Here is a 25839-nt window from a genome sequence, read left to right as displayed (position 1 = left end):
GCTGCTCTGAAGCATGTGACTATTTATTGCTGCCAGATGTTTTGCCAATGAATGACAATTCAATTGCAGGAGAATATTTTGTGTGCTGTTATAAGAATGCATGCAGCTGGGCAAACCACTGGGGTAATATAACTTTTATTGTTCACGGCTATCCACAATCCGAGAGAAACAAATGCAGCTTTGCAATCTTCTTTTTTCCTTATACTATTATCACCGAGGAATGTTCCTTGCAACCTGAGCTAACTCTCAAACAACATAATGCTACTGACCGCGACGAATAGAGTGGTCAACTTGAGATGTAATCCTGGCTTTCCAACTAGAACAAACCGTGTGCTGTGGGGTGAATCTCTATCTCCTTGAGCCACCATGCCTTTATCTGCTAAAAGATGAACCACAAATATACAAGCTATCCGCCATACGAAACACACAAGACATGAACCCAAATTACAACGGGAATGTGTGCACTTTCTGAACCACTGCCCTGAAAACCTAAGCCCCCGACAATCTTACCTTCATAACTTTAATGAACTTGAGCAGTAGCCTTTCCCGGTCCTGGGCCTTTTCCTGCAGCATAATTATAGACCTGACCCTGTGGTGTATAATTAAAGCAAAGAAAATAGAGACGTAAGTTTATTTGGGCTTTTACCATTATAGACATAAAGCCAACTATCCTAAACTAAATAAACAGAACTTCATATAAATAAATAAATACAACTTTACATTAAAAAAACCCATCAAAATACTACTAAAGCTGAGCAAACAACTGCTTCTTGGTTAAATGGCACAAGTTAACAAAATTTGAGAACCCATCATAACTATAATACAATATTAATTTTCATTGAATCACTTCCCTATGTAATTACTGTAAGACAAGGGTACATCACAATTAGAAAGATGGATTCTTTTGGAGCGGGTGTGGCGTCCACGCCTGGACTCAATGTTGCCATAACATCGGAGATCTGTAGCCGCGGGCTAAGGTCCCCGCCAAGCTGCCCCATTCCCTTGCAATGACATCAGAATACATTATGTAGAGGACCAAATGTACACAAAACTGTTAAAGCTTCTATTGCTTATAAGTATGCCTTGTAAGGAGTTTGGGACCATTTTCTCTTTATGCTACGCCATACTTACAAGAAAAGGATGCTGTACAGATGTGTATTTACACTTGGATGGTTTAATATCCAGTTTCATAAGCTGAAACAATTATAAGTGCAACGTTTAATTAATGTCATGGTATGAATCCCGCTTTGTAAGTCATGTTTTGAGATCCAGGTTGGGTAATTGATAATATAGCCAAAACGTGTTTCGAGCCTCACATCAGTAGATTTTGGGCTTTTTCCAAGTCTGTAAATTGTTATTATGAAGTGTAAGCATCCAAAGAGGTTACGTATAGCGTTAGTGAAAGTGTACAACGGCAACCATGAAAAACACAGCTAGGTTTGTTTGTGAGAAAGAGTGTTGTGATAAAGATGTGAAATAAGCAAAAAAGCTAAATATATACAGAGAATAAAGCCAATAAGCATTCCACATTATGAATAAAATGAACTCTGTATAGTCATGAAAAAATGTTCAGTGAGATTACCCCAGTCAGTGCTATTGCTTTATATGGCTTTGTAAATTAGGACTCTTATCTAAACATAAGCTATGGAGAAGAATTGTCTCTGGTGGTCCCCCACAAAGCCGGAATGCCCCGATAGGAGCAGACCACGCTTGGTTTGTCCCTTTTGTAAAAAGAAGAGAAAACTTCACGAAGTGCAATGTCGTGAGGTAGAGTCTTCTGCGGTCTGAGGTTGAAGAAAAGAGTGTCTTGCTGTATGGTCTGTAAGAGTGTGCGTTGGAATAGAATAAATGAAGGATGGCAGTCAGCGCATCCATGTCTTTCAAATGAAAATGGAGGTGCTCCAGCAGGATGCATTACACTGCGCTTACTCAACGTTCTCACCCGCTATGCAAAAAATAATCACACAGTGAGTTGGCGCACATGGGTGTTAGGACCCAACGGAGGAATCACAGTTTATCTCTGGACTCAAAATACTGCTTTGAAGAAAAACAACTTGCAACAATTCAAGCCCAGCACTAGATAACAGGAGCATGCAGAGTCTGGGAATCAACAGCAATACAAACAGATGCTTACAGGGTAAGTCATGTTTTCTTTCTGGCTGTAAATCACACACTTTTAGTATTTCTGGGATTTTGTCATTAGTTGTTCATAATGTGTAAATAATTCAGAAGGTTTCAAATCACCAGTCTAGACTTTGCTCAGTTGTAACTTACTGTTTTAGATATGTTGCAGTTATGTGCATATGCACAAGTTACTACTTGTGTAACAATATATCTGTAAGAGACATTAGTTAGTGATAGATTCCTTACCTTCTAGAATATCCCCAGGCGTCAGACTGGATCTGGAAAGTTTTGCTAGCAGTACCCTTGCGTGTCAGTAGGTGGCGTCCTGCGGTTCTGCGTCCGTCGCTGGCGTCGTAAGTGCCGAGATGACGTCACGGAGACTACTTAGGCGCCCCCCATGTGCGCTGACGTCAGTTCTGTACACGACTTTCCGCACCAGGAACGCAGAGCCATGCAAGAAACTGACCACTGGTGCCATGAAACTAGGGCCCTGAACGGGGGATGACCTTAACCCTAGAATCAGTTCGCAGAATGGGGAGGACAGCTGGGGCGGTAAGGAATCTATCACTAACTAATGTCTCTTATAGATATATCGTTACACAAGTAGTAACTTGTGCATTTGAAAGAGACACGTTCGTGATAGATTCCTTACCTTAGAATAGATACCCCACCAATACCATCCCCGGTGGATGGTCTGTGAACAGATTACACCAGAAAGTCACGGAGAACAGAACGGCCAAATAAGCCGACTCGCCGGACCGGACTGTCAAGGCAGTAATGCTTGGTAAACGTGTGCAGCGAGGCCCACGTAGCTGCCTGACAAATGTCCTGCAAGGGAACGCCGCGTTCCAAGGCAGTAAGGGCAGACATGGTATAGATGGAAAGGCGTACAATAGACCGCAGTTCAACTCGCGACGAAAAGCGTTGCCGAGCGTGTGCCGACTTGGAAATTCCAACGCGCAGAACTGATGACATTGCGCGTTCTCTTCGGTGGCGAATAGATCAGACCAAGGCACTCCCCACTGCTGAAATAGACCTTGCACCACGTCCAAGTTCAGACGCCATTCGTGATCCATCAAGCACCGGAAGCTGAGTTCGTCCGCCCTGGCGTTCAGAGAACCTGCCAAGTGTTGAACCACCAAGGTGATTTGACATAGGGTTCAGGACCCACCCAGCCCTGTTTGTTGCAATACCATATGGCGGTGGTGTTGTCCGTGAACACCTGCACCACACTTCCCCGGACAGAGGGAAGGAATGCCTTCAGTGCAAGTCGGATCGCCCGAAGCTCCAAAAGGTTGATATGGAGCCGGGACTCCGCCGGAGACCAGAGTCCTCTGATCTCCGCCTCCCCCAAGTGGCCTCCCCATCCCAGGAGGGACGCATCCGTCACCACTGTGTGCTCCGGTTGGGGAAGGGAGAGGGATCTGCCACTGACCCAATCGCTATTCGTGAACCACCACTGCAACTGACGAGCAGTGCCCTCCGAGATCTGGACGTGATCGGACAGGTTGCCCTGATGCTGAGCCCACTGAAACTTCAGGTCACCCTGCAAAGCCCGCAAATGCCATCTGGCATGTTGCACTAGCAGGATGCAGAAGGCCATCAGGCCCAGGAGCCGGAGGGTCATCCTGACTGAAACCCGGGACAGAGGCTGAAAGATCGGAATCATAGCCTGAATATCCCGGACTCGCTGCTACGGAGGATAAATCTGAAACCGCGTCGAATCCAGAACCGCTCCAATGAAGGGGAGCGTCTGAGAGGGACTATGGTGCGACTTCGGCACGTTGATGGAGAATCCCAGCAAATACAGGAGGTCGGCCGTAGTCTGAAGAGGGGAAACGACTGTCTGGGGCGAGCCCGCCTTCAACAACCAGTCGTAGAGGTAGGGGAAGACTGACAACCCCGACCTGTGCAGATGAGCTGCGACCACCGCCAACACTTTCGTGAACACCCGAGGGCCGCTGGTAAGGCCAAAGGGGAGCACGGCAAATTGAAAATGCTCTTGGCCTACCGTGAACCGCAGGTAACGCCGGTGGGCCGGAAGGATAGGGATGTGAAAATATGCGTCCTGCAAGTCCAACGCTACCATCCAGTCTCCAGGGTCGAGTGCAGCCAAGACCTGAGCCAGAGTCAACAACTTGAATTTCTCCTCCCGGAGGAAGCGATTGACGTTCCTGAGGTCCAAGATGAGGCGCAGGCCCCCTTTGTCCTTCTTGGGGACCAGAAAGTAGTGGGCATAACAACCACCTCCTACTTCTGGCCCAGGAACGCGCTTAATGGCCCGCTTGGCCAAGAAGGGCTGTGACTTCCTGCTGGAGAAGCAACAAGTGATCCTCCGACATGCGGTGGCACCGAGGTGGCATGGCTGGAGGGGAGGACTGAAAGGGAAGAGAATAACCCCTGTGGATGATCTGCAGCACCCACTTGTCCGATGTGATATCGCGCCAGTGGGGGAGGTGGTGGCAGATCCTGCCACCCACCAGCGTGGTGTGCTTCACAAAGCTCGGATTCGGAAGGTTTGGAGATAGAAGCGGCGGAGGTGGACTGACCCCCCACGCTGATTCCCAGACCCACCCCTGCGGAAGCCGCGGCCGCGCTGAGGCTGGTTCTACACAGGCTTGCTGAAGGAACATACCTGGGCGCCTCTGCCATGGCCACGAAAGGAACGAAACCCAGGAGTGGCCGGGCTTTTTGCAGACAGACCCAAGGACTTGGCCGTGGCTCGCGAGTCCTTAAAGCGCTCCAGATCACTGTCGGCCTTATGGCCAAACAGCCGAGTACCATCAAAGGGCATGTCCATGAGCGAGCTCTGAAAATCGGGCGAGAACCCGGTGGATCTCAGCCAGGCGTGGCAACGAAGCACCACTGTCGTAGAAATCGCCCTGCCGAGTGAGTCAGCGGTGTCCAAACCACACCGAATGGCGAACTTAGCCGCATCTTTACCCTCAGCAACCGCTTGGGACAGCACAGCGTGGACCTCCTCAGGACACTGAGGCAACACCTGAGCAACCGTATCCCACACCGCATGGGAATAGCGGCCCAACAATCAGGCGGTGTTCACCGACCGCAGCCCCAAGCTGGCCGAAGAGAACAACCGCTTACCGAACTGTTCCAGCTTCTTAGAGTCCTTATCCGGTGGAGCCGTGGGAAAGGCACTCTGCGACGTCTTGTATGGATGACCAGACTCTCAGGCGTATGAGTGGTCAGAAACGCCGGGTCACCAGGCGCCGGGCAGTGACGCCTGGCGACATTTTTATCCACAGGAACCCCTGTGGACGGCCTCGACCAAGTGCCCAACAAGACGTCAGTGAGGGCATTGTTGAAGGGAAGCAGGGGTTCCGACAAAGTGGACGCTGTCTGGAGCACCTCATGGAGGGCCACCGTAGGGAGGTCGAGATTGAGGACCTCAGCCCCCCGACGAAGCACCATTGTGTAGGAAGCGCCCTTCTCCATTCCTCCATAGTAGGGGGGAGGAGAGGCAAACCCCGGGTCAGAGGAGACATCGAGGTCGCCGGCGTCCTCCAGGTCGTCCACCCAGTCCTGCTCGGAGTCACACTGATGGGCAAGCGGGTCCTTGGATCCCTCCCAGTCCTCCTCCACCTCCGGTGCAGGAGGAATCGGGAGCGGCGGCAGATCCGGAACATACGGCGTCGGAAACGGCGCAGTCTCCCAATGCGGATCCCAGGCAGGAACAAAATGGTCCTGGAACCGGGGCAAGGGCAAGGGCGGAACTAACGGCACCCACTGCGGCACCGGAGGCGGATCCGAGGGCGGCACTAGGGCCGGAGCCGGCAGTGCCGGACCTCGTGGCGCCAGGGCCGGAGCCAACGGTGCAGGATCCTGTGGCGCCGAAGCTGGACCCGCCGGCAAGCCCGAGGGTCCAACAGGATCTGGACACGGGACTGCGCAGCCCGAAGGCGTGCCGGCGGGAGCCCTAGGCCTAAAAAGGCGGTCCATGGTGGCAAGAAACTCTTGCACCTGTTCGGGAGTCGCCGACTGACCCGAATAAGGCGGGAAGGCCGCGGGACTCCCAGGCTCCAAAGGAGCCACAGCGGCAGAGCCCCTGTCCCCCTCGTCCGCATCCGAGGACCGACGTAGGAGAGCAAGCACACTTCTTCGACTTCTTTTTATGACGTCGCTTACCGGAATCCGAGGGCGAAGACTTGGAGCCCGAAAGGAACGACGACTGCTGCCCCACGAGCGATCCTGGGAACGGTCCCTGGATCTGGAACGGCGCAAGGACGAGTGCCGGGCCTCCAGCAGCTTCCGGCTCACTCCCTCAAGGCAATCCCGGCAGGTAGACATCGTGGGGGTCCGCCACCAACATATTTCGACGGCAGGCCCCATAAGACTTAAACCCAGGCATCCCTACGTGCACCAGGAGAAAAAAGGGGAGACAAAAAGTCCCAAAAGAGTAGTCAAAAAGTGACTAAGGTACGTGCTGTAACCGGATCTGCGCTTGATGGCGCGGAAAAAGAAAGAACCGACGTCAGCGCGCATGGGTGGCGCCCAAGTAGTCTCTGTGACATCATCTCAGCTCTTACGATGGAAGCGGAGCCACCTATTGACGTGCAAGGGTACTGCTAGCAAAACTTTCTGGATCCAGTCTGACGCCTGGGGATATTCTAAGGTAAGGAATCTATCACTAACGTGTCTCTTTCAGATTCTTATTTTACACAAGTATTATATAATTTGTGACCACAACTCCCCCTTATCCCCTTCTCTTTCACATCCTTCGCATACTGTCAAAATTGTCATCAAACCAAGGCCAAATCTGATGCATGCGTATCCTCAAGGCACCACATCTCACATCAGGATACATACAGGGGTACCTAATTGCATTCTTTCTATACCTCATGCACATGGAGATAATATTTTACAACATTTTTAATTTATTAGATGAATTCTTTTGACCTCCGACCAGAGGGAGCCACTCCTTACTCACTCTTCTGTCAATTCTCTCATTGTATTGAAACCGCAGACAACTCATCATTTAAGATTTAACAGAAGAACATGATCTATGGTACATACTTGATCTTGAAATGCAACCCCTATCACAATCTCCCTTTTACTTTGGCTGCTTTATCACATCCCGTTTTGCTTAAAAGATACGGATTGCCAGACAGCCCTCCATCACAGACACAAGAAGCAGACTAAAACTCTGGTGCAAACTCGAATATCCAACTGAGACTTTAACTCCGGCCTCTTTTCTCTGCATTCCTCTTTGTTTCCTATACTCTAGAGATTTTCAGTCCTCTTCATATTCCCTCGGTGACATCTCTTCAATAACCAAGGTTTCCAACCTTTCAGCATTACACACCAACAAACTCTACTTTCCAATGTGATTGCTCCTATTCTTCTTCATAAACATAGCAACAGGCCTTACAAGACATCATTGGGTAATGCAACTTCTGTTCCACCATAATTAAATATGGCACTCTCCCACACTCTTAAGGAGCAGGCTGCAAGACGCTCCTTTCCTCACGCTCACCTGCGAAACCGACTTCACCTTACAATTCTGATTACACTTGGTAGGTTCTTTTACTTTCTTTTAACAAAAGGACATAACCACAGGCAGTGTGCCCCAAACAGGGCATCCCAACTTTGGTGACGATTCTTCTCTGTGCCTTGTACCCAGGTAAGACTTCTCCATTACAATACAATATAGAGCCATCACACAGACCGAGGTAGATTCACGCCCTAAGCAGGTTAGGTTTGTGAATATTTTCCAGTTTCAACTTGGTCGATCTTCTTTTGATCTTTGATCCCCAGGGCACCTTGAAGCTATATCAATATAACATGAGCCATCCTAACCCTTTATAGTGATTCTCCATGCCCAGATTGCGCACTGGCATAGGCTATGGTCTTTGGGGTCCACATGACTAGACACAGCTTTTTGAGAAGATCAAGAGAGATGTTCTGGAAATTGTCCCCCTCTGAGCCTGAAAGCATCTGTTTAGGTGCCAGCAGTCTTCTTTAATGTTAGAGTTAAGCTTCAGAGTAGGTGGTGAGTTCATGCTGCATCGTTTTTGGAAACTGGACAGAATTGATGTCCTGTAACTGAACCATTGCACAGAATGCCGGTGTCTTCCTCTAGAACTTTGTGTCCAGTAGCAATACCAACCCTAGAAGACATTATTGGTAACAACTTCAGGGGGTTACACCCTTAACAATCCACCGTCTCAAGTTATACCCTCCTCACCCTATTATGTCAAAAGTAAATGCATATGGTTGGCATATTAACAGTCACTTTTAGAGTTTACCACAAGCATCACTATGCATGGTGCTCCTCAAAATCTGAAAACTCCCTGGACAGCAAGGCGCAGAGTGATTATTTAAGTAACCCCTTTGCAATCCATTATCAGAGGGAAAACAGGACTCTCAGTAGTTACAGCAAGTAACAGCACCCATATTCTTTGATAAATGTACCTTAACCCTGAGAAGTAAGAGCAAGAAAATTCAGCCTTAGCAGCAACAAGGAAAACAATCACCTAAAGTACTACCACTCTTATCTACCACCAGCAGTACTGGTAACAGTTATCAGAAATAAAACTAACAACAACAGTTACAGGAAGGGGCCTCTGGCTCCCTGAGGCTGAGAGAGTCCTTCATAATATTCACTGAGGGCAGACTTTAACGCCACTGTACCACTTTGTACTGGAAACTTGTCCCATTCCTTGCCTATAATTTGAAATATTGAGCTTCTCCATTCTCAAAATTTGACACACTGTCACTAATCAGTTGGTCATACCAACCATTTCATCTACCCCTACTTTCATTTTCACACCATTCTGTTTCAATGTGTCCTGCACCTGCCCACCGTGACCGTTTCTAGGGCGCCCTGGCATTCTCCCAGGATAATTTCTCATCTCAGAGTATAACTACTTCACCAAAGCGCCCCCATTGCTGTCAGCCGAGCCACAGCCCCTTCCTTACCAGTAGGACATGTTGTTAAAGTGCTCCGTGAACTGTGTCAGATTCGGGCTCTTCTCTTCATTCTGCTCTTTGGCCCACAGAAGAACTTCTGGAATCTGAGGACAGAACACACAGTTCAGGTAAAGGGTAATGTGTTGTTTTTCGCTGCGGCCTGGGGACCAAGGAAGAATATTTCTTACGACATTCCAAAGCACCTTAGTGCAACAGTGCGCAAAACATGGAAAGAAAATATGCAATTTGATGGCAGAAATGTTGGAATGTACTAAGAAAGTATTGTAAACACAAATATTACTAAACAGAGGTGGGTCAGAAGCAAACTGCCAATTGTAGATGAACTATGATCCAGTCAGGTACAGAGCTCAAAGAAAATTATACACACACACGTCACAATGTTCATAGACATCCTTCAATAACAGTATTTTGGGTGGATATATAATTTTCCTGCACATTATTCCTTCTGTGAATCCTCTCAAGGCTCATGACTGTTATCCCAGCAACAGCTCTTCCGCTGTGTCACATGGCACCATGTGGGAAGGCATTTGGGTTCAGCTTCAAAGAGGACTTTTGGACAATCAGACTTTCAGGTGACAGGACAAAAGAGTAGGGGCCACCCAGAGCAGGCCTCTGGGCTCTGTGTATCTGTCTACGAATTGGTTGGCTTTCCAATACCGCAGTCTTAAATGAGGACACCTCCTCTGAAATGGGCGTCCGTGAACAAGGCACACTTTCTCTGGTAAAGTGCCCAGGCCGACAGCGTTTTGTATGTCCAGATATAAACCAACATCAGCATTATAACTGAAAAGGATGCCATCATCCTCCAAATCATCATCCGCTGTAAGACTACAATGATCATTAAGCATTGTAACAGCGTCAGAACCAAAGATCTCCTCCAGGCAGGATAATTGCTAAGCCTTGGTGAGGTGATCTGCTAGGAGAACAGCACTAAAGCTCACCTCAACTTTTCCCCTTCACCAAACATCTTCGGTTGTCAAAACCTTTTGGAACAGTGTTGTAATAGGCTACACAGGTGATGTTGGCATCAAGGGAGGTTCCAACCGAATGGGGATGGTGCCTGGACAGGATGAAACTCTTTTTTGGCGCTGCGGATAGAGTCTGTAGAGACATGGTGGTGGGAGACAATTGGGATGGTACTGCCAAGATCTCAGAAATGTCTGACACCTTTGGGGGGTGGTCCATGGGCTGCAATAGCCATTCTGAACAGATGCAGCACAGCAAGCCAGAAAGCCTCGACCTGCACGTGGTCAGCTAATGAACCTAGATATTGCAAGCTTTTGTGTGTCCACGTCAGGATCTTAAACAATGAGGAACAGGTTGGCACCAGTAAACGGTGCCGAGAATTAGAATGGTCACTGCAGCTGGAGAGTTACCTTGAGAAACAAGAGGGCTTTTCCTTCCCATGGTGTTTCTTTATTGTGGTAAGAACTTTGGGGAGATCACTCCTTACAGATGTCTTACTGCGGAGGCGTCTCCCTGTGGGGCTTAGCTGGAAATAATATGGCCTTCCACTTGGTGGTGGCCTGCAGGTGCATGGAGGCACAAGAAATGCACGCCATATCATTGTGTTCCAACCTGAGACACCAAATGCATTTGTCATGTGGATCTGAAAGGGACATCCTCTTTAGGTATCTGCGACAAAGCTTCAAACCCTAGAGTTTTGAAGGAGACATTTGACCTAACTCAAAAATGCTAAGGAATTCTGAAAGAGAATGCTCTACATCTGCATTGATAAGGTGCGTTCAGGGGCAGAGACAGTTGGAGGGCCATTTCTGAGGAAAGGGTTTCCAGAAGAGGCTGATATCTGGAGAGAATTCATAAGTTGAAGAATCTGCAGGAAGCTGCATCAGTCAGAACACATATACCAATAACCTATGCTTTGCACAGAAAAGGCAGTGTGTAGAAAAATAGATTATGATGTGGTGTGGTTGTGAGACCTCACCATAATAATGACACAATCCTTATCAAGCCCATAACACCCTGTGCTCATTCCTGGGTAGTGGTGGCACAGAGCAGTCAGGCTTTATCAAAGGAACAAGTGTAACGCATGTGGGAGTTCCAAAACAGTCATTAAGTAAGAAACACAACACAATAAAATCAAACACGAACTTATAAAATAGAGGTCATATTTTTATCACAAAAATTGACACCAGAATGACTAAAATCTATTGAGGAAGACCATCGATATGAATTTTCAAAGGTAGGTAACTCACTGTAGTTTGCTTTTAGGAAATGCAATAAGTTGCTCTCAGCGGCCATGCAGTTTTTAGTCAAGGACTAAAAAGGCTACTTCTCTTTACGTGGACGGGCATGACTGGTCAACAGCTAGTCACAGGGACCACTTAGGTCCAGGGAGACAGTTCACTGTTGGGTCCAGCAGTCTGAGTACTCAGTGAAATTTTTTCCTTTACCCCAGTCAGGCCAAGAAGTGGTCCTGATGCTAGGGATGCAGGATACTATAGTGATGCAATGAGAGATTTAATGTATCTCCTCTGTCGAAATATTATTTACTTTGGACACTTTTCTATGTTGATGTGAAAGCATTTTTGTAAATATGCAAATGTATATGTTTGATATTCATGTAATTTGTTTGATCGTGGAGTTGTCATTTTGATATGTATATTGATGTGAATACACGTTGTGGACAGACTATATGTTCACAAAAAAGAACACTTCTTGTATATAATATTTTGATCAATTTAGTATGCATACAGTACAAGTTTAAAGCGCAGATATTAACATGTGACGATATCTGAAAAACCTTTGAAAAACTTGCTGGTGCAAAACAGTAGCGCAGCCTTGAAAATTTCTTAACAAATGCATGGAATATGGGGTCCTTTCTATTGTATATTGACTGTTTACAAACCCTGCCCCCTATCTCCTTAACAGGACCACTCCCTGTAGCGTTAGACACTCCACATGGAAGTTAGCACTTAGCACGGTGGCTAGTGAAACGCCTTGTCAAGCAATAGGACCACTGGCATTATTTACAATGAAAACATGCATTTCGTGTTTTTAATGTCAGGAGATGTTAAACATCAAAGAGGTACATGTCCTTATCTTTAATATTAAGTACACTGCCTGGAGGACTGCCAAGGAATCCCTAAGGATGGCTAAAGAATGTTAAAAAGGAAGGTTCTGACCAGGCAAAATGGTTTATTTTGCCATGTCGAGTTGGTAGTTTTTAAGCTGCCCGACTACAACACAGTGACAGGCTTAGAGTCACGTTTTCATCTTTGTCACTGTAGTGGTGGCACAATTATGTGCTGCAGTCCACTAGTGGCATTTAACTTAATAGCCAGGGGTACCCTTTGTAACACATACTAGGGACTTAACAGGTGTTAGCCAATTGTACACATACTTGTGGGATCAGAGCACATGCACTGGGGCCTGGACAGCAGGCCCAGTGAACTAGAGAGAGAAACCACAGCACCCAGGCCAGCAATAAGTGGAAGTGAACCTGCAAAAAGCCTTTTAGCTACAGAGAGAGAATACTGTACCAGCGGCTGCCAACGAGCAGCTCTACAGGACCAAGTCGATTCCAGCCCCGAAGCACTGTGGGGGACAGCGGGGACTACAGTAATAGAAAAACAGGGAATTGGTCTATAGACCCGCAAGATCTCACTGTGATATTCACTGTGTAACATGTGCCATGTAGTCTTCACTCATTCACATTAAGCAAAGACCAGTTTGGGATTATCAGGCACACCCTTTGGAAAGTATGCATTCTCATCACAAGAAGTTCCTTCTTTTAATTTGCATTTTGATCTTCTTATAGCTATACTCCATGGTTATCCTGGTGTAGGAAAATATGGTCAGTCAAGGCCTTTACTAAGCACTGTAGCCGGGGCCGCCAGCCTGGCCTCGTTGGCATGCATGTGCACATTTGCTTCCAGTCCCTCACACAGACACTAACTTTCAGTGTGGGTACCTTGCCAGAGAAAGATTTAGCTGCCTGCCAGTAGCTTGAGCTACAACTGAGTTGCATTTGACAGAAGCACTGTGGTTACCCTGTGAGGGAGAGCGGGTAACCTGCGACACCAGTTGAATATGCTACTTACCAGTATGCATCTGTTCTTGGCATTTAGGGCTGCTGACATTCATATCTGTGCATAGATCGCCGCCTAGTGTTGGGTCCGGATGATTGCACATTGTTGTCCTGGAAGAGTCTTCGAAGTATCACGAGATAGGTGGCTCCTCCCCTGGACTACAGTGCGCATGGGCATCCTCTCCATCCTTAGATAGTTTTTCGCCATTGTGGCAGTGATGGAGTAGATACAGTAAGTGATGACCATGCTATACAGAAATTCTGAGAGCTGCAGCCGCCACAGGCGCCGGGGAGGAGGGTGGGCGATATGAATGTCAGCAGCCCTACATGCCAAGAACAGATACATACTGGTAAGTAGCATATTCAGTTCTAGGCATGTGGGCTGCTGAATTCATATCTGTGCATAGATTATATAGCAGTACCTCCTATTAGCGGCGGCTACCAGTGCCAGCTGCAGCGGTCTGAAAAAGAGTTTTGAGAACAGCCTGTCCTACAGCTGCCTGCTGTTTTGAGTGTACATCTACACAGTAGTGTTTGGTAAATGTATGTATAGTGGACCATGTGGCTGCTCTACATATTTCCTGCAAAGGAATGTTTCCTAGGAAAGCCATGGATGCCCCTAACTTTCGTGTTGAGTGGGCTCGTGGGGGAATCATTAATGTGCGTTTAGCTTTTTGATAGCAAATTTGAATACATTTAACGATCCATCTGGCTATCCCTGCTTTGGAATCTGGCTATCCCTGCTTTGGAAATGGCGTTGCCCTTGTGTTGTGGGGAAAAGGCAACGAAAAGTTGTTTTGTTTTCCTAAAATCCTTTGTTCTGTCTATATAGTACATGAGGGCCCTCTTTACATCTAGTGTATGGAGCATTCTCTCTGTGACATTTTGTGGATTTGGAAAGAAAACAGGCAGTTCAATAGTCTGATTCATGTGGAACTGCGATATCACTTTAGGCATTAATTTGGGGTTGGTACGTAGTACCACTCTGTTTGCGTGAACCTGTATGAATGGCTCTTGAACGGTTAGTGCCTGGAGTTCACTAACTCTTCCTAACGAAGTGATTGCCACTAGGAAAGCTACCTTCCAGGTGAGGAATTGAATCTCACATGAATGGAGAGGTTCAAAAGGTGGACCCATTAATCTGGTGAGGACCACATTGAGGTTCCACACTGGTGCCGGTGGGTGTCTCGGGGGAATCACTTGTTTGAGGCTCTCTAAGAAGGCTTTGATGGCAGGCACTCTGAACAAAGAGAGGTGCTGCCTGTTTTGAAGATAGCCTGCTATCGCGGTTAAATGTATACGTATGGAGCTGTATGCCAGATTGCATCGGTATAAGTGTAAGAGGTAACAGATGATGTTTTGAATGGATGCGTCCAGCGGGTTAATGTCATTGTTGTTGCAGTAAATGACAAACCTTTTCCATTTAGCCGCATAGCAAGCTCTGGTTGTGGGTCTCCTGGCCTCCTTGATGATATCCATACATTCAGGTGGCAGGTTTAGATAGCCAAACTCTAAGACTTCAGGAGCCAGATTGCCAGGTTCAGCTGTTGCGGATCTGGGTGCTGAATTTCGCCATGGTTCTGCGTTAAAAGTGCGGGTGTGATCCGCAGCCTTTGATGCGGCACCACGGAAAGTTCTAGAAAGGTGGTGTACCATGGTTGGCGTGCCCATGTGGGAGCAACTAGGATGAGTGTCAGTGAGTGTTGTCGCAGTTTGCGTGCCACTAGCGGTATTAATGGCGCTGGGGGAAAAGCGTACGCAAATCTGCCGGACCAGTTCATTCATATCGCATTGCCCTGTGACTGCGGATGTGGGAACCTGGCGGCAAAGCTTTGGCATTTTGCGTTTTCATTTGTGGCAAATAGGTCTATCTCTGGATGACCCCACTGTTGGAAGTACGGCTGGAGTATGGACGGATGTAGCTCCCACTCGTGCATCTGGTGGCTGTGTCTGCTGAGCAGATCCGCCATCTGGTTGTCCTTGCCCGGGAGGTGTTCCGCCATGAGGAAGGTGTTCCTCTGAATGGCCCACTTCCACATGCTCTGAGCCAGATGAGACAACTGTGGAGAGTGTGTTCCTCCCTGCTTCTGTATGTAGTACATGGCAGTCATGTTGTCCGTCCGGATCAACACGACTTTGTTGCATAAGTGTACTTTGAATGCCTTCATGGATAGGAAGATTGCCATCAGTTCCAGAATGTTGATGTGCATCTTCTTTTGCTGTGTCGTCCATAGTCCCTGCACTGTGTAATTGAGTACATGAGCTCCCCATCCCTGGAGAGAGGCGTCCGCCGTCAGTATTATTTGCGGAACAGTCTCTTGGAACGGTCGGCCCTTGCAAAGGTTTTGTGGATTCCACCAATGCACAGAGTTGTATGCCCGACCGCTCACCAACACTAGGTCTGTTAATTGTCCGTGAGCCTGATTCCATTGACGTGCTAAGCACTCCTGAAGCGGGCGCATATGTAGTCTCGCGTGCGGGACTATGAAAATGCAGGAGGCCATCATACCTATCAACTGCATGAACACTCGCGCTGGAAGGGAGTGTTGAGGTTTGAACTTTGTGATTAGCAGTTGCATGCTGTTGATCCTCACTAAATTTGGCTGAGCTGTGGCTGTCAGAGTGTTTATGGTCGCGCCCAGGTACTGTCGTACGTGTGCGGGTTGAAGATGGGATTTTGGGTAATTTCGTGAGAATCCTAGACTGTGAAGAAGGTGAGGGACATGTGGCTGGCACATTGCTGGGCTGACTTCGCCTGAACAAGCCAGTCGTCCAGGTAAGGGAAGACGTGAATGTGTTGTCTCCGTAGATGTGCAGCCACTGTTGCTAGGCACTTGGTAAAGACCCTGGGTGCCGTCGTTACGCCGAAGGGGAGAACTTTGAACTGATAGTGATGCTCCTGAATAGTGAACCTGAGATACACCGCCCTCCGGGTAGGAAAGGGTCACTAGGGGTTTTCGATGTCCGCCCACATTGGTCTCTCATCTCCCTTTGTTCAATAATTATGCACCTTTGAATTCTTTGGAGGGGGTTGATTGACTGCCTACTTCTCCAACCTTTATGGGCTACACACACACGATCTCTGCGGGCCCTGTTTGTTCCTTTAGTGAGGGGCCGGGTAGTTGGGGTGGGCGTGGGGGGGTTCATTTGGGTTTGGGTGTCATCTATTCCACCTTTGCTTGTGCTTTTTCTAACGTGTCCCTTAGTAACATCGATCTTCTCTCTCCAGATTTGGATTGCCGGGACATATTCCAGGCTAAAAACTTTGTTAACCCCAATTCCCCCCAGTTAGAGTCGGCGCCTCGTATTGCTATACCGCTCCCAAATAGTCCAACAATTTTACTAACTGCCTCCAGCTTACCTGATCCCGTGTGTAGGGGTGATGGCATTACTGAAATCCATCCCGTTGCCCCGGGTCCTCTTTTAGTTCCCCAGTTGGTAGGCTCAATTAGCTCCCCCAATCTCAAAATGGTTTCTTGGAACATCGCTGGTTTACGGAGTAAAATAGTAATGGAGGAATGGTCCGACTGGGTAACCACCCACGATATTCTCGTTTTACAGTGTAGGAAGGTGGATATCTGACTATGGTTACCCCCAAATTTTTTGCCTAGTGTCTAGCTGGTTTTTCGACTTAGTTGGCCTGAGATCCTGCCATTCAGGATCTCAGCCTGGCTGTTCTCTCTTTAAAATGGACTCCATGTACCCTAGGTACATACCCAATTGGTTGGATCACCCTGTGAGCCCCTGTACCAGTGTACACTAGGTACCCAGGGCATTGGTGTCTCTAAGGCCTGCCAGGGGCTGAAGCATGTATTATGCCACCCCAGGCTTGGCCTAACAAATTTGACACAACTGGCTGATCGCTCAGCTGGGGTAAGTTGGTGTAACCACCTCTTACTTAGGTGTAGTATACCTATACCTAACCTTAAATGGGACACATGTTAACCTATCAGTCACTCCTATGGCAGGCCTTAACAATCCTGAAGGCAGAGTGCTTGGTTCCATGTGAGATGGTGCTCTGGCATGAGCTGAGCCTGTCTGCAGTGGTCGGAACCACTTCCTTCTACTGTTTCCAGATATCGTCCTACCATATACTCTTAAGTGCATTATGAACCTCGCGGTTAAATGCTATCTTTGGTTTGGCTTTATCAAAACATGTCGAGTAAGGTGTCATACGAATTGGAATACTAACCCCTCGTCAATTCTGGCGACGGGGTTAGCATTCCACCCTTCTAGAGGGACACGACATGTACAGTACCTGAAACCCGGGTAAAATCAGACATAGCCTCAGCTCCACAAAATGGATGCTGCCACCACAGACACAAGTCTGCCCTCCTGCTGCTGGGAGTCCTTCCAGCTTGGGAGATGTGGACAAAGGGTTTCCTGCCAGGGGAGGTGCGTGCACCACCCCAGACAGGATTTTGTGTATTGGTCAGGTAGGGCTTGAAAGGAACCAGACATGCCTGAGGCTCACAAGGAGCCTCGGTGCATATGCCAGTTCAATCCGGTCCTGGGGCACACCAGCCCCGGACCTGGGGCGAGCTGGACAAAGGATTGGGGGTGTAACCACCCCCCTTCCTGGTCCCACCCTTAGGGAGGGACCTAGCAGGTAGTCCGGCCCCTAGAATCCGCTTAAAGGTAGGAGCTGTGTCCTAAGACTTCAGACATCCTGGAATCAACTTAACCACAAGAAGAAGCCGGAACTTCGACGCTCTGCTGCACAAAGGACTGAAGGAAATCTCCCCTATGGTCAGGGAGTGACCATCTTGCTAACGCAAGCACCAACCAGCTATTGAACGTCTGCTTTGCCGCCGCCTCCTGCCGGAGCCCGAGCCCAGAGCCCGACAAGACCTGGACCTCCAGACCTCTCACCGCCCGATCCACAGTCCCTGAGAAGAAGGAACCCGTGGAGGCACCGAGACACGTGGAGCCAGCCATCTTGAAAGACCGATGACAAGCTGCAAGCGCAGCAACAGAGGCTCCCTCCAAGTTGTGCTTTGGGTCCTGAGAAGCCCAACCATCGAGCAGCATCTGCACCAAAGGTGAGCCCTCCAGCATCTCCACGATCTGCGTGGGGCCCCTCTGCACTTTGCATCTCGACGCGCCTTCCCGGTCCCTGGCCCGTTGGCTAGTGGCCATTTTGGCGACGAAACTTGAAACTAACGACGCTGGTCTGGTTGCTCCAGACTGGCCCTAGCTGCTCTCCAAAAGAGCAGCCCCTCTGACCTTGCTGGTCAGAACAATCAGCTTTCCTCTCTTTCCACGACTCCTGCCTTTGCCAAGGCTTGTTTGCTTCTTTTGAGTCGCCAACACCGCCGACAGCGAGAGCCTGCGTGGGACAGCTCGTGAACCGACTCCTGGACGTCGTCGACCTTCAGGGACCACGTGGCTGCGGAGACAAGCTACCCTTCACCACCTGTTTGCACCCGACATCGCCTGGTACCTACCTGGTGCCACGCCGGTCACTGGCTAGTGGCTGTGAACACTGTCCCCTCTGCTTTCAGGTCTTCTACAACTCCGATCCACTCTTGGATCCACCGCTTCTCTTCTGGACCGACCGCCTGCAGCATCTTTGTCGACAGGCTCCATTGAATCGAGAGAAGAAACCCGACGCACTTCGAGACCTATGCACCCGCTTCCTGTGGGTGAGGTAAAGCTGGCACTCCGGTGCCCAAGTGTAGAGAATCATCTCTAGTGTCTGTGTTTCAAATCTTAAGATCGTAGACCATTCAGAAGATCTTTTCTGCAGTAACTTTGTAACTTTTACGCACCCATTGAAAACCTATGGGAGCCCGCGTGTAACTTTCCTCACTGCACACGCGACCCGTGGACCTCCTGGTCACTAACTGAAGTTAGCTCCTTGTAGGCCCAGCGATTCTAGAGGCCCTAGGCCTTTTCACTTTCCTGTTCGTGGTACTTATACCACTATTTTAGTATATGGTTTGAGTGGCCACCAGGGCCCATCCATATAATGTGCAACTTCTGTATATTATAACATTGTCTTGTTTAACGATTTGTGCTCCTGTGCTCATAAAGAGTCTAGGGGGATACTTTGAGTAATAAATACATATATATTTTGAATATATATCTGTGTGGTGTCCTTTCATTGGTATAAAGGGGGGTTACATTTGGTAAAACAGCCTGCTTAACACGCTTTAACGAGTTTAGCCTCAAAGACTGCTAAGCCTACCACTAGGGCAGCTAGTCCAAAAAGGTTGACTTACAACCACACCATAAGGGTTGCTTGGCATGGTACAAGGTGGTCACTTTAACTAGTGAACATCATATACCAGGCCAACTTCTCACATTCAGGAAACGTGGGCAGTGGATCCCATATACCTCCCTGGATATGTTAACTTCTATAAAGCGGCTATTGGTGGGATAAGGGGCCGCCCTTCGGGCGGTCTCTGCATCTGGGTAAGACAAAGTTTAACCTATAGAATTACTGAGCTACCAATTGATAACCCTGATATTTTGATCATACAGTTACAACTTAAAAATGAACCCGTCACCCTGATTATCACGGTTTACAACAGGGGCCTACCCGGTGGGAAAGGCACCAATACCTTTCGCCAACTGGATAGTTTTTTGGAAACTGATGACCCACGTATTAACGTGGTAATAGTGGGTGATCTAAATTGCTGCTTTGAGCCGATGCTCTCTGCTTGGGACTCACTTACAACGGAAGTGGATACAATTCTGAATATCCCCCCACTCGACCTACCACCTATCAAGAAGTGGACCGAATCCGCCATCCAGTGGATGTCCCTGTGTATGGAGCGTGGATTCAGGGCAGCAAATGGTCGGACTCCCTCGGATAAGACTAGAAAGGTCACTTTTTCCGATGGACGACGTTGCAGTAGAATTGACTATGCCTTGATTAAAGTTGAGTTTTGGAACCTATTAAGTGATATGGCGATCCAGGATCGCCCAGAGAGTGATCATAATCCTCTTGCCCTGATTTTCTTACTGTATTCAGCCCCTACAAACTTACCTACAGAGATTATAACTGCCACAGCCCTTTTAACAAACAATCATCGGAGAGTGCGTTGGGACAAGGTTGCCCTTGATAGCCTAGCTCTCTCTGTGATTAGTTCTAAAGTCTCTCGAGCGGTGGCTGACCTCCAATCTCTTTCGTGTTACGAGGAAGTCGTAGCCGAGTCCACCTCTATTCACGAGAAATTATTTTTAGACCTTAAGGCCCTTTTTTCCAAGCCTTGTAGGGCCAGGAAAGCTACTAGTCATAAGTCTAATTCTTGGTACAACAAGGCTTGTCGTGAGTCTTATAGCAAACTGAAATCTGCCATTAAAACTAAAAACCCGGCAGAAATCCGTTTTGCTAGGAAGCATTACAGTACGGCCAAAGTTTTGGCCAAAAAAGATTGGGACAATGCTCATTGGGAGGATCTCTTGGCTGCCAGTAAAAAAAGGAACCCGACTCTGTTTTGGCATATAGTGAAATGGAGCAACGCACTGTGCTCACAGACCCCCTCCAATCACGTACTCCCTGACATCTGGGTGTCACATTTCGAACGTCAGTTCTCCGATCCGAACCAGAATGAAGTGATCGCTTTTCCTACTCCTCAGGTAATGCCCACCCTCTCGAACTTTAAATTTGACTGTAAAGAGGTTGAGTTGGCTCTTTCCAGAATTCCCAGTGGAAAGGCCCCAGGTATTGACTGTGTCCCAGCGGACCTTTTCAAATCCGATCTTGGAAATTGGGTGCCATACATCGCACTCATGGCAACCGCTATAGCTAAGGGGGCCGCCATTCCTGAATCCTGGATGGGTGCCGAAATCTTGCCCATCTTTAAGAAGGGCGACCGCTCCTGTCCAGGGAACTACCGCCCGATTAGCCTATTTGACTCGGTCCAAAAAATCACAGCTAGGATGATCCTGGCTAGAATCCTGACATGGATAGAGCAGGAGAATATCATTTCGCCCCTGCAGGCCGGATTCAGACCCTGCACCAGCACGATCGACCAAGCGTTCAAATTCCAACTGATCGTCTGGAAAACGGTTTACCTTTGCGGCGGTACTTTGTACGCCGCTTTTGTTGACCTTCGGTCAGCTTTCGATTTAGTCAATAGGTCCAAACTTTGGGCGGTTTTAGCTGAGCTAGGGATGCCTGCTGACCTCCTTCACTTAGTTACCAGGTTGCATGATAACAACTTCGCCCAAGTACGTTGGGGGAATCAAGGCCAGGTTAACGACAGGTTTAAAGTTAACAGGGGTGTCAGGCAAGGATGCGTCCTGGCGCCGACACTGTTTCTCTTATTCATTAACAGTGTTGTTAAGTACTTTTCATCTATGCCCACGGACGCCCCCATGCTAGGAGGTATTAAAATCCCACTCCTCATGTTTGCCGACGACACCCTTCTTCTATCCCAGACCTTGTCCGGCTTACAGGTAGCCTTGAATGTTTTCACCAACTTCTGCTCTGATTTCGATCTGTCAGTCAATGTTTCGAAAACCAAATATATGGTTTTTAATAAAGGGAAATGTACAACTGGCAATGTGACCATGAATAAGGACACACTTGAACGTGCCCAAGTCATGACCTATTTAGGGGTTGTTTTTGAAAACAAGCTAAATTGGAAGCCACAAATAGATGTCTTATCCTTAAAATTTGCCCAACTATCGGGGTGTTTGGTTAAAGAACAAAAACAATCCCAGACGAAATCAATTGGTCCCGCCATCAAAATTTACAACGCCAGGATTAACTCAGCAATCCTTTATGGTGATGAACTTTGGGGTTTTTCAGATCTTTCCCCTTTGGTCAAGGCCCAATATAAATTTTTTAGGCTTCTTACGGGTCTCCCTTGTTCTACCCCAGTGAAGCCGTTATTGCTTGACCTTGGCTGTCATTCTTTCGATGACATTGCCAGGTTTAAGCCATTGGCCTTTTGGAGGAGATTATGGACGGTCCCGGAATTAGGGCCTTACGCAAAGGCTTTCCTGGACGTCCGTGCCATCTTGGGTGCCGGCAATATCCAGTGGTTCAAACAAGTCAGCTCACTATTGGATTCTATGGGTCTGAGTACTCTTTGGACTGATCCAGCTTCTAGCACCTTCCCCCCCCAAAAAAGTTTTTAAAAACCTCTATGGTCAATGGTCAATCAAAAACAACTAACCCAAGCCCCAGTGGAGTCTCTGGCTGGTAGGTTCCTCGTGGAGAAAAATGTCCCTCTTTTTGAAGCCTACTGGGACACTATTACTAGACCCATCGATAGGAAACTTTATCATCAATTGAGGGTTGGCAGCCTACCTACTAACTCATTTACAAAAAAATGGAAGGGTGTTACCTCTGATTCTTGTCGTTGGTGTATTGAGTGTCCAGAAACTGTGGGTCATTTATTTTTTGTTTGCCCGGCCTATGCAGCCCCCAGATCCAAATGGCTTAAACCCCTTTGTCGCACTTTGGGTACTAGACAAGGGCTTGAGGCACTAAATAGCCTAAGATTTGACACCAGTGAATGTATTGTTGTGGCAGTGGCTAAATTCTTAGGTTGGGCCTGGATTATTAGAAATAGGAGGTATTCGTTTTTAGGTTTGTGGTCATCTTCGTTCTTATCTGATCTGTGTTTTAGACATTTTTTCTTCTTCATATTTTAATTCTGTATGTAATGTTCATTTTGCAATTGTCTTTTTATGATGAAAATGATCGACAATAAAGACTAATGAAAATGATATTTTCTGTGCGATGGGTATGTGTAAATACACATCTTTCAAATCCAGTGTGGCTAGGAAGTCTCCCTGACTGAGTAGCGGTAGAACCTGCTGTAGGGTGAGCATATGGAAATGCTCTGATAGAATGTAGTGGTTGAGGGGTTTCAGGTCTAGTATAGGTCTGAGAGAACCGTCCTTTTTTGGGATTAAGAAGTACAGAGAGTACACCCCTGTCCCCTGTTGGTGGACGGGCACGACTTCTTTTGCACCTTTTTGCAGCATACTTAGTACCTCCTGCTGCAATAATGCCAAGTGCTCTACGGACATAGGACGGTGCTTTGGCGGTATGTTGGGTGGAGTGGACGTTAATTCTAGACAGTAACCGTACTGGATAAGGATTAGTTACTTATCTGTAATCCTAGTTCTCATTCAGGGGTATACTCATCAAAGTCATAATCTATGAATAATCCCCGCCCAGGTGCGGGATCCCGGAGCATATAGAAAATACATATATATACATATATATATACATATGTGAAAACATATAAATGCAGCCTAATAATGTTCAAAACATGGCAATGCTGTAAATTACATATTTTTGCATAGTAGTGCCCCCGTAACCCGTAAGGAAAAAAGGAAGCATCAGGCAAATTATAACACAGCACTGCTTTATTGCCATAAAGCAACATGTAATTGTAGGCATTCGCCAGTAGGCTGCAGCAGAGTATCAAGAAACCAAGAAAACTGACACCCTGCCTTTAAGGCATTAGAGTAGGGGAACCGTGCCTTTAAGGCCTGCCTGTGACCCCCTGCTCCCAAGATGCACTACAGGTGGCAGTTGGGCCAGTTCTTTTTGGCGGTGCCTCCGCAAGTGAGTAGATCTGCCTTCCATACATCACTTATTTAAAGAGAAAACATTGCTCGTCCGGGGAGGTGGGTGGGTCGCTTATGACTTTGATGAGTATACCCCTGGATGAGAACTAGGATTACAGGTAAGTAACTAATCCTTCTCATCCAGGGGATACTCATCAATAGTCAATCTATGAATAGAGTAGCAAGCCCATACCCAAAGTCTCGCGGACGAGCAAAAAACAGTTAAAAAACAAACAGCAAAACACACTTTGCATTTACAGTTATGCAAACAGGTTCCTCAGAGAAGCCTGCCCCACCTGGGCATCGGCCTGCGCGTCTGAATCTAGGCAGTAATGGCGCGTAAAAGTATGGACTGAGCGCCATGTAGATCTCAGACATGGGAACGTTGCGAAGGAGTGCTACCGTAGAAGCCTTCCCTAGAGTAGAATGTGCTCTAGGTTTACCCTGCAGAACTTTGTGGGATAGTTGGTAAGCCAAAGCTATACAAGAGACAATCCATCTTGAAATAGATGTCTTGGATGCAGCCAGCCCGGTATTCGTGGGCCCATAGTTCACAAAGAGCCTGTCTGACTTTCTAAGAGTAAGGGTCTTAGCCAGATAGAATTTCAAAACCCTCCGGAGGTCAAGAGAGTGTAGGGCTCTCTCCGGGGGAGTGGTCGGTTGAGGAAAGAAGGTGGGCAACGTGATCACCTGGTTAATGTGGAAGTCCGAGACCACCTTGGGTAGGAAGCTCGGATGGGTACGGAGCACCACCCTATTAGCATGAAACACAGTGTAAGGTTCCTTGCAGCAGAGGGCCTGAATTTCACTAACCCTACGGGCCGAAGTGATGGCTACTAAGAAGGCAGCCTTCCAGGTCAGATGTTGCAAGGAGGCCTTATGAATCGGTTCAAAAGGGGCTCCCATCAGCTTAGAGAGAACGATGTTCAGTTCCCAGGAAGGGGAAGGAGACCTCACAGGTGGGTAAACTTTCTTAAGCCCTTCTAAGAAATCCTTTACCACTGGCATCTGAAAGAATGAGGTCTGGGTAGGAGACTTCCTATAGGCTGTAATAGCAGCTAAGCGTACTCTGATGGAAGAGTACTTTAACCCAGACTTCGCCAAGTACAGTAAGTAGGGGAGAATAACCTGTTCTTGACCCCGGATCGGATCAAGGGTGTTATCTCTACACCAGGAGCAGAATCTTTTCCATTTAAAGCCATACGACTTCCTCGTGGAGGGCCCCTTTGCCTCCCGAAGAATGCTCATACAGTCCGGAGGAAGATCTAGATGTCCGTACTGGATGAATTCAGGAGCCATGCCGTCAAGCGGAGGGAGGGGAGATTGGGGTGGGACACTCTTCCCTTGTCCTTGGTCAGCAAGTTCGGCAGGCATGGCAACCTCCTCTGTGGTACCTCCGACAGCTGGAGTAGATCTGGGTACCACCACTGCCGGTGCCACTCCGGTGCTATTAGGATCATCCGAGTTCTGGCCCTGTAGAACTTCTGAATCACAGCCGGGATGAGAGGGAGAGGAGGAAAAGCGTAAAGCAATGTCCTCCACCAGCTGATCAAAAGCGCGTTCCCCTGCGACCCCCGTTGAGGGAACCTGGAGGCGAAGACGGGGCATTTTTGTTGTCCGCGTCTGCGAACAGATCGATGTCTGGTATGCCCCACAAGCGGAAGATGTCTTGAGCGACGTCTTCGTTGAGCACCCAGTCGTGCGCTTCGACGAAGTCTCTGCTGAGGCCATCCGCCTGCACGTTCAGGGTCCCTGGCAGGTGAACAGCGACGATAGTCAGGTTTCTCGCCAGAAGCCATTTCCAGATTGACTGGGCCTCCAGAGACAGGACCCGTGATCTGGTCCCTCCTTGCTTGTTCAGATAGAACATAGTTGTGGTGTTGTCCGTCTGAACCTGAACATAGTCGGTCTGCAGGGATGGGTACAGGGACTTGAGAGCGAGATGGACTGCTCGTAGCTCCAAGAAGTTGATGTGATAGCTCTGTTCGGTAGCGGACCAGAGACCTTGTACTTGAAGCCGGCCCATATGAGCCCCCCAGCCCTGCATGGAGGCGTCTGTGACCACTGTCTGTGTCGGAGGCGCCTGATGGAAAGGGACGCCGTGAAGCAGATGGGAGCGCTTCATCCACCACCGGATGGAATCTTTGGCGGCTTGATGAAGGGTAATGTGATCT

General features: G+C 48.1%; 1 protein-coding gene across 3 annotated transcripts in view; it reads right to left on the bottom strand.

Annotated features, from left to right (window-relative positions):
- RAPGEF1 (Rap guanine nucleotide exchange factor 1) overlaps positions 1–25839 on the bottom strand; it is a 703893-nt gene that overhangs the window by 98089 nt on the left and 579965 nt on the right. For all 3 annotated transcript variants that reach the window (XM_085613927.1, XM_085613929.1, XM_085613930.1), the window contains 2 exons: positions 9061–9155; positions 511–589 (listed from right to left, as the gene is read on the bottom strand). In XM_085613927.1, coding sequence (XP_085470053.1) covers positions 511–589; positions 9061–9155 — 174 coding nt within the window. The remainder of the gene's footprint in view (positions 1–510; positions 590–9060; positions 9156–25839) is intronic.

Source organism: Triturus cristatus, chromosome 1_2 (genome assembly GCF_964204655.1).
Source record: "Triturus cristatus chromosome 1_2, aTriCri1.1, whole genome shotgun sequence".
Classification (NCBI taxonomy): Eukaryota; Metazoa; Chordata; class Amphibia; order Caudata; family Salamandridae; genus Triturus; species Triturus cristatus.
The sequence above is the reverse complement of the archived record's forward strand: the minus strand, read 5'-3'. Positions and strand labels throughout refer to the sequence as shown.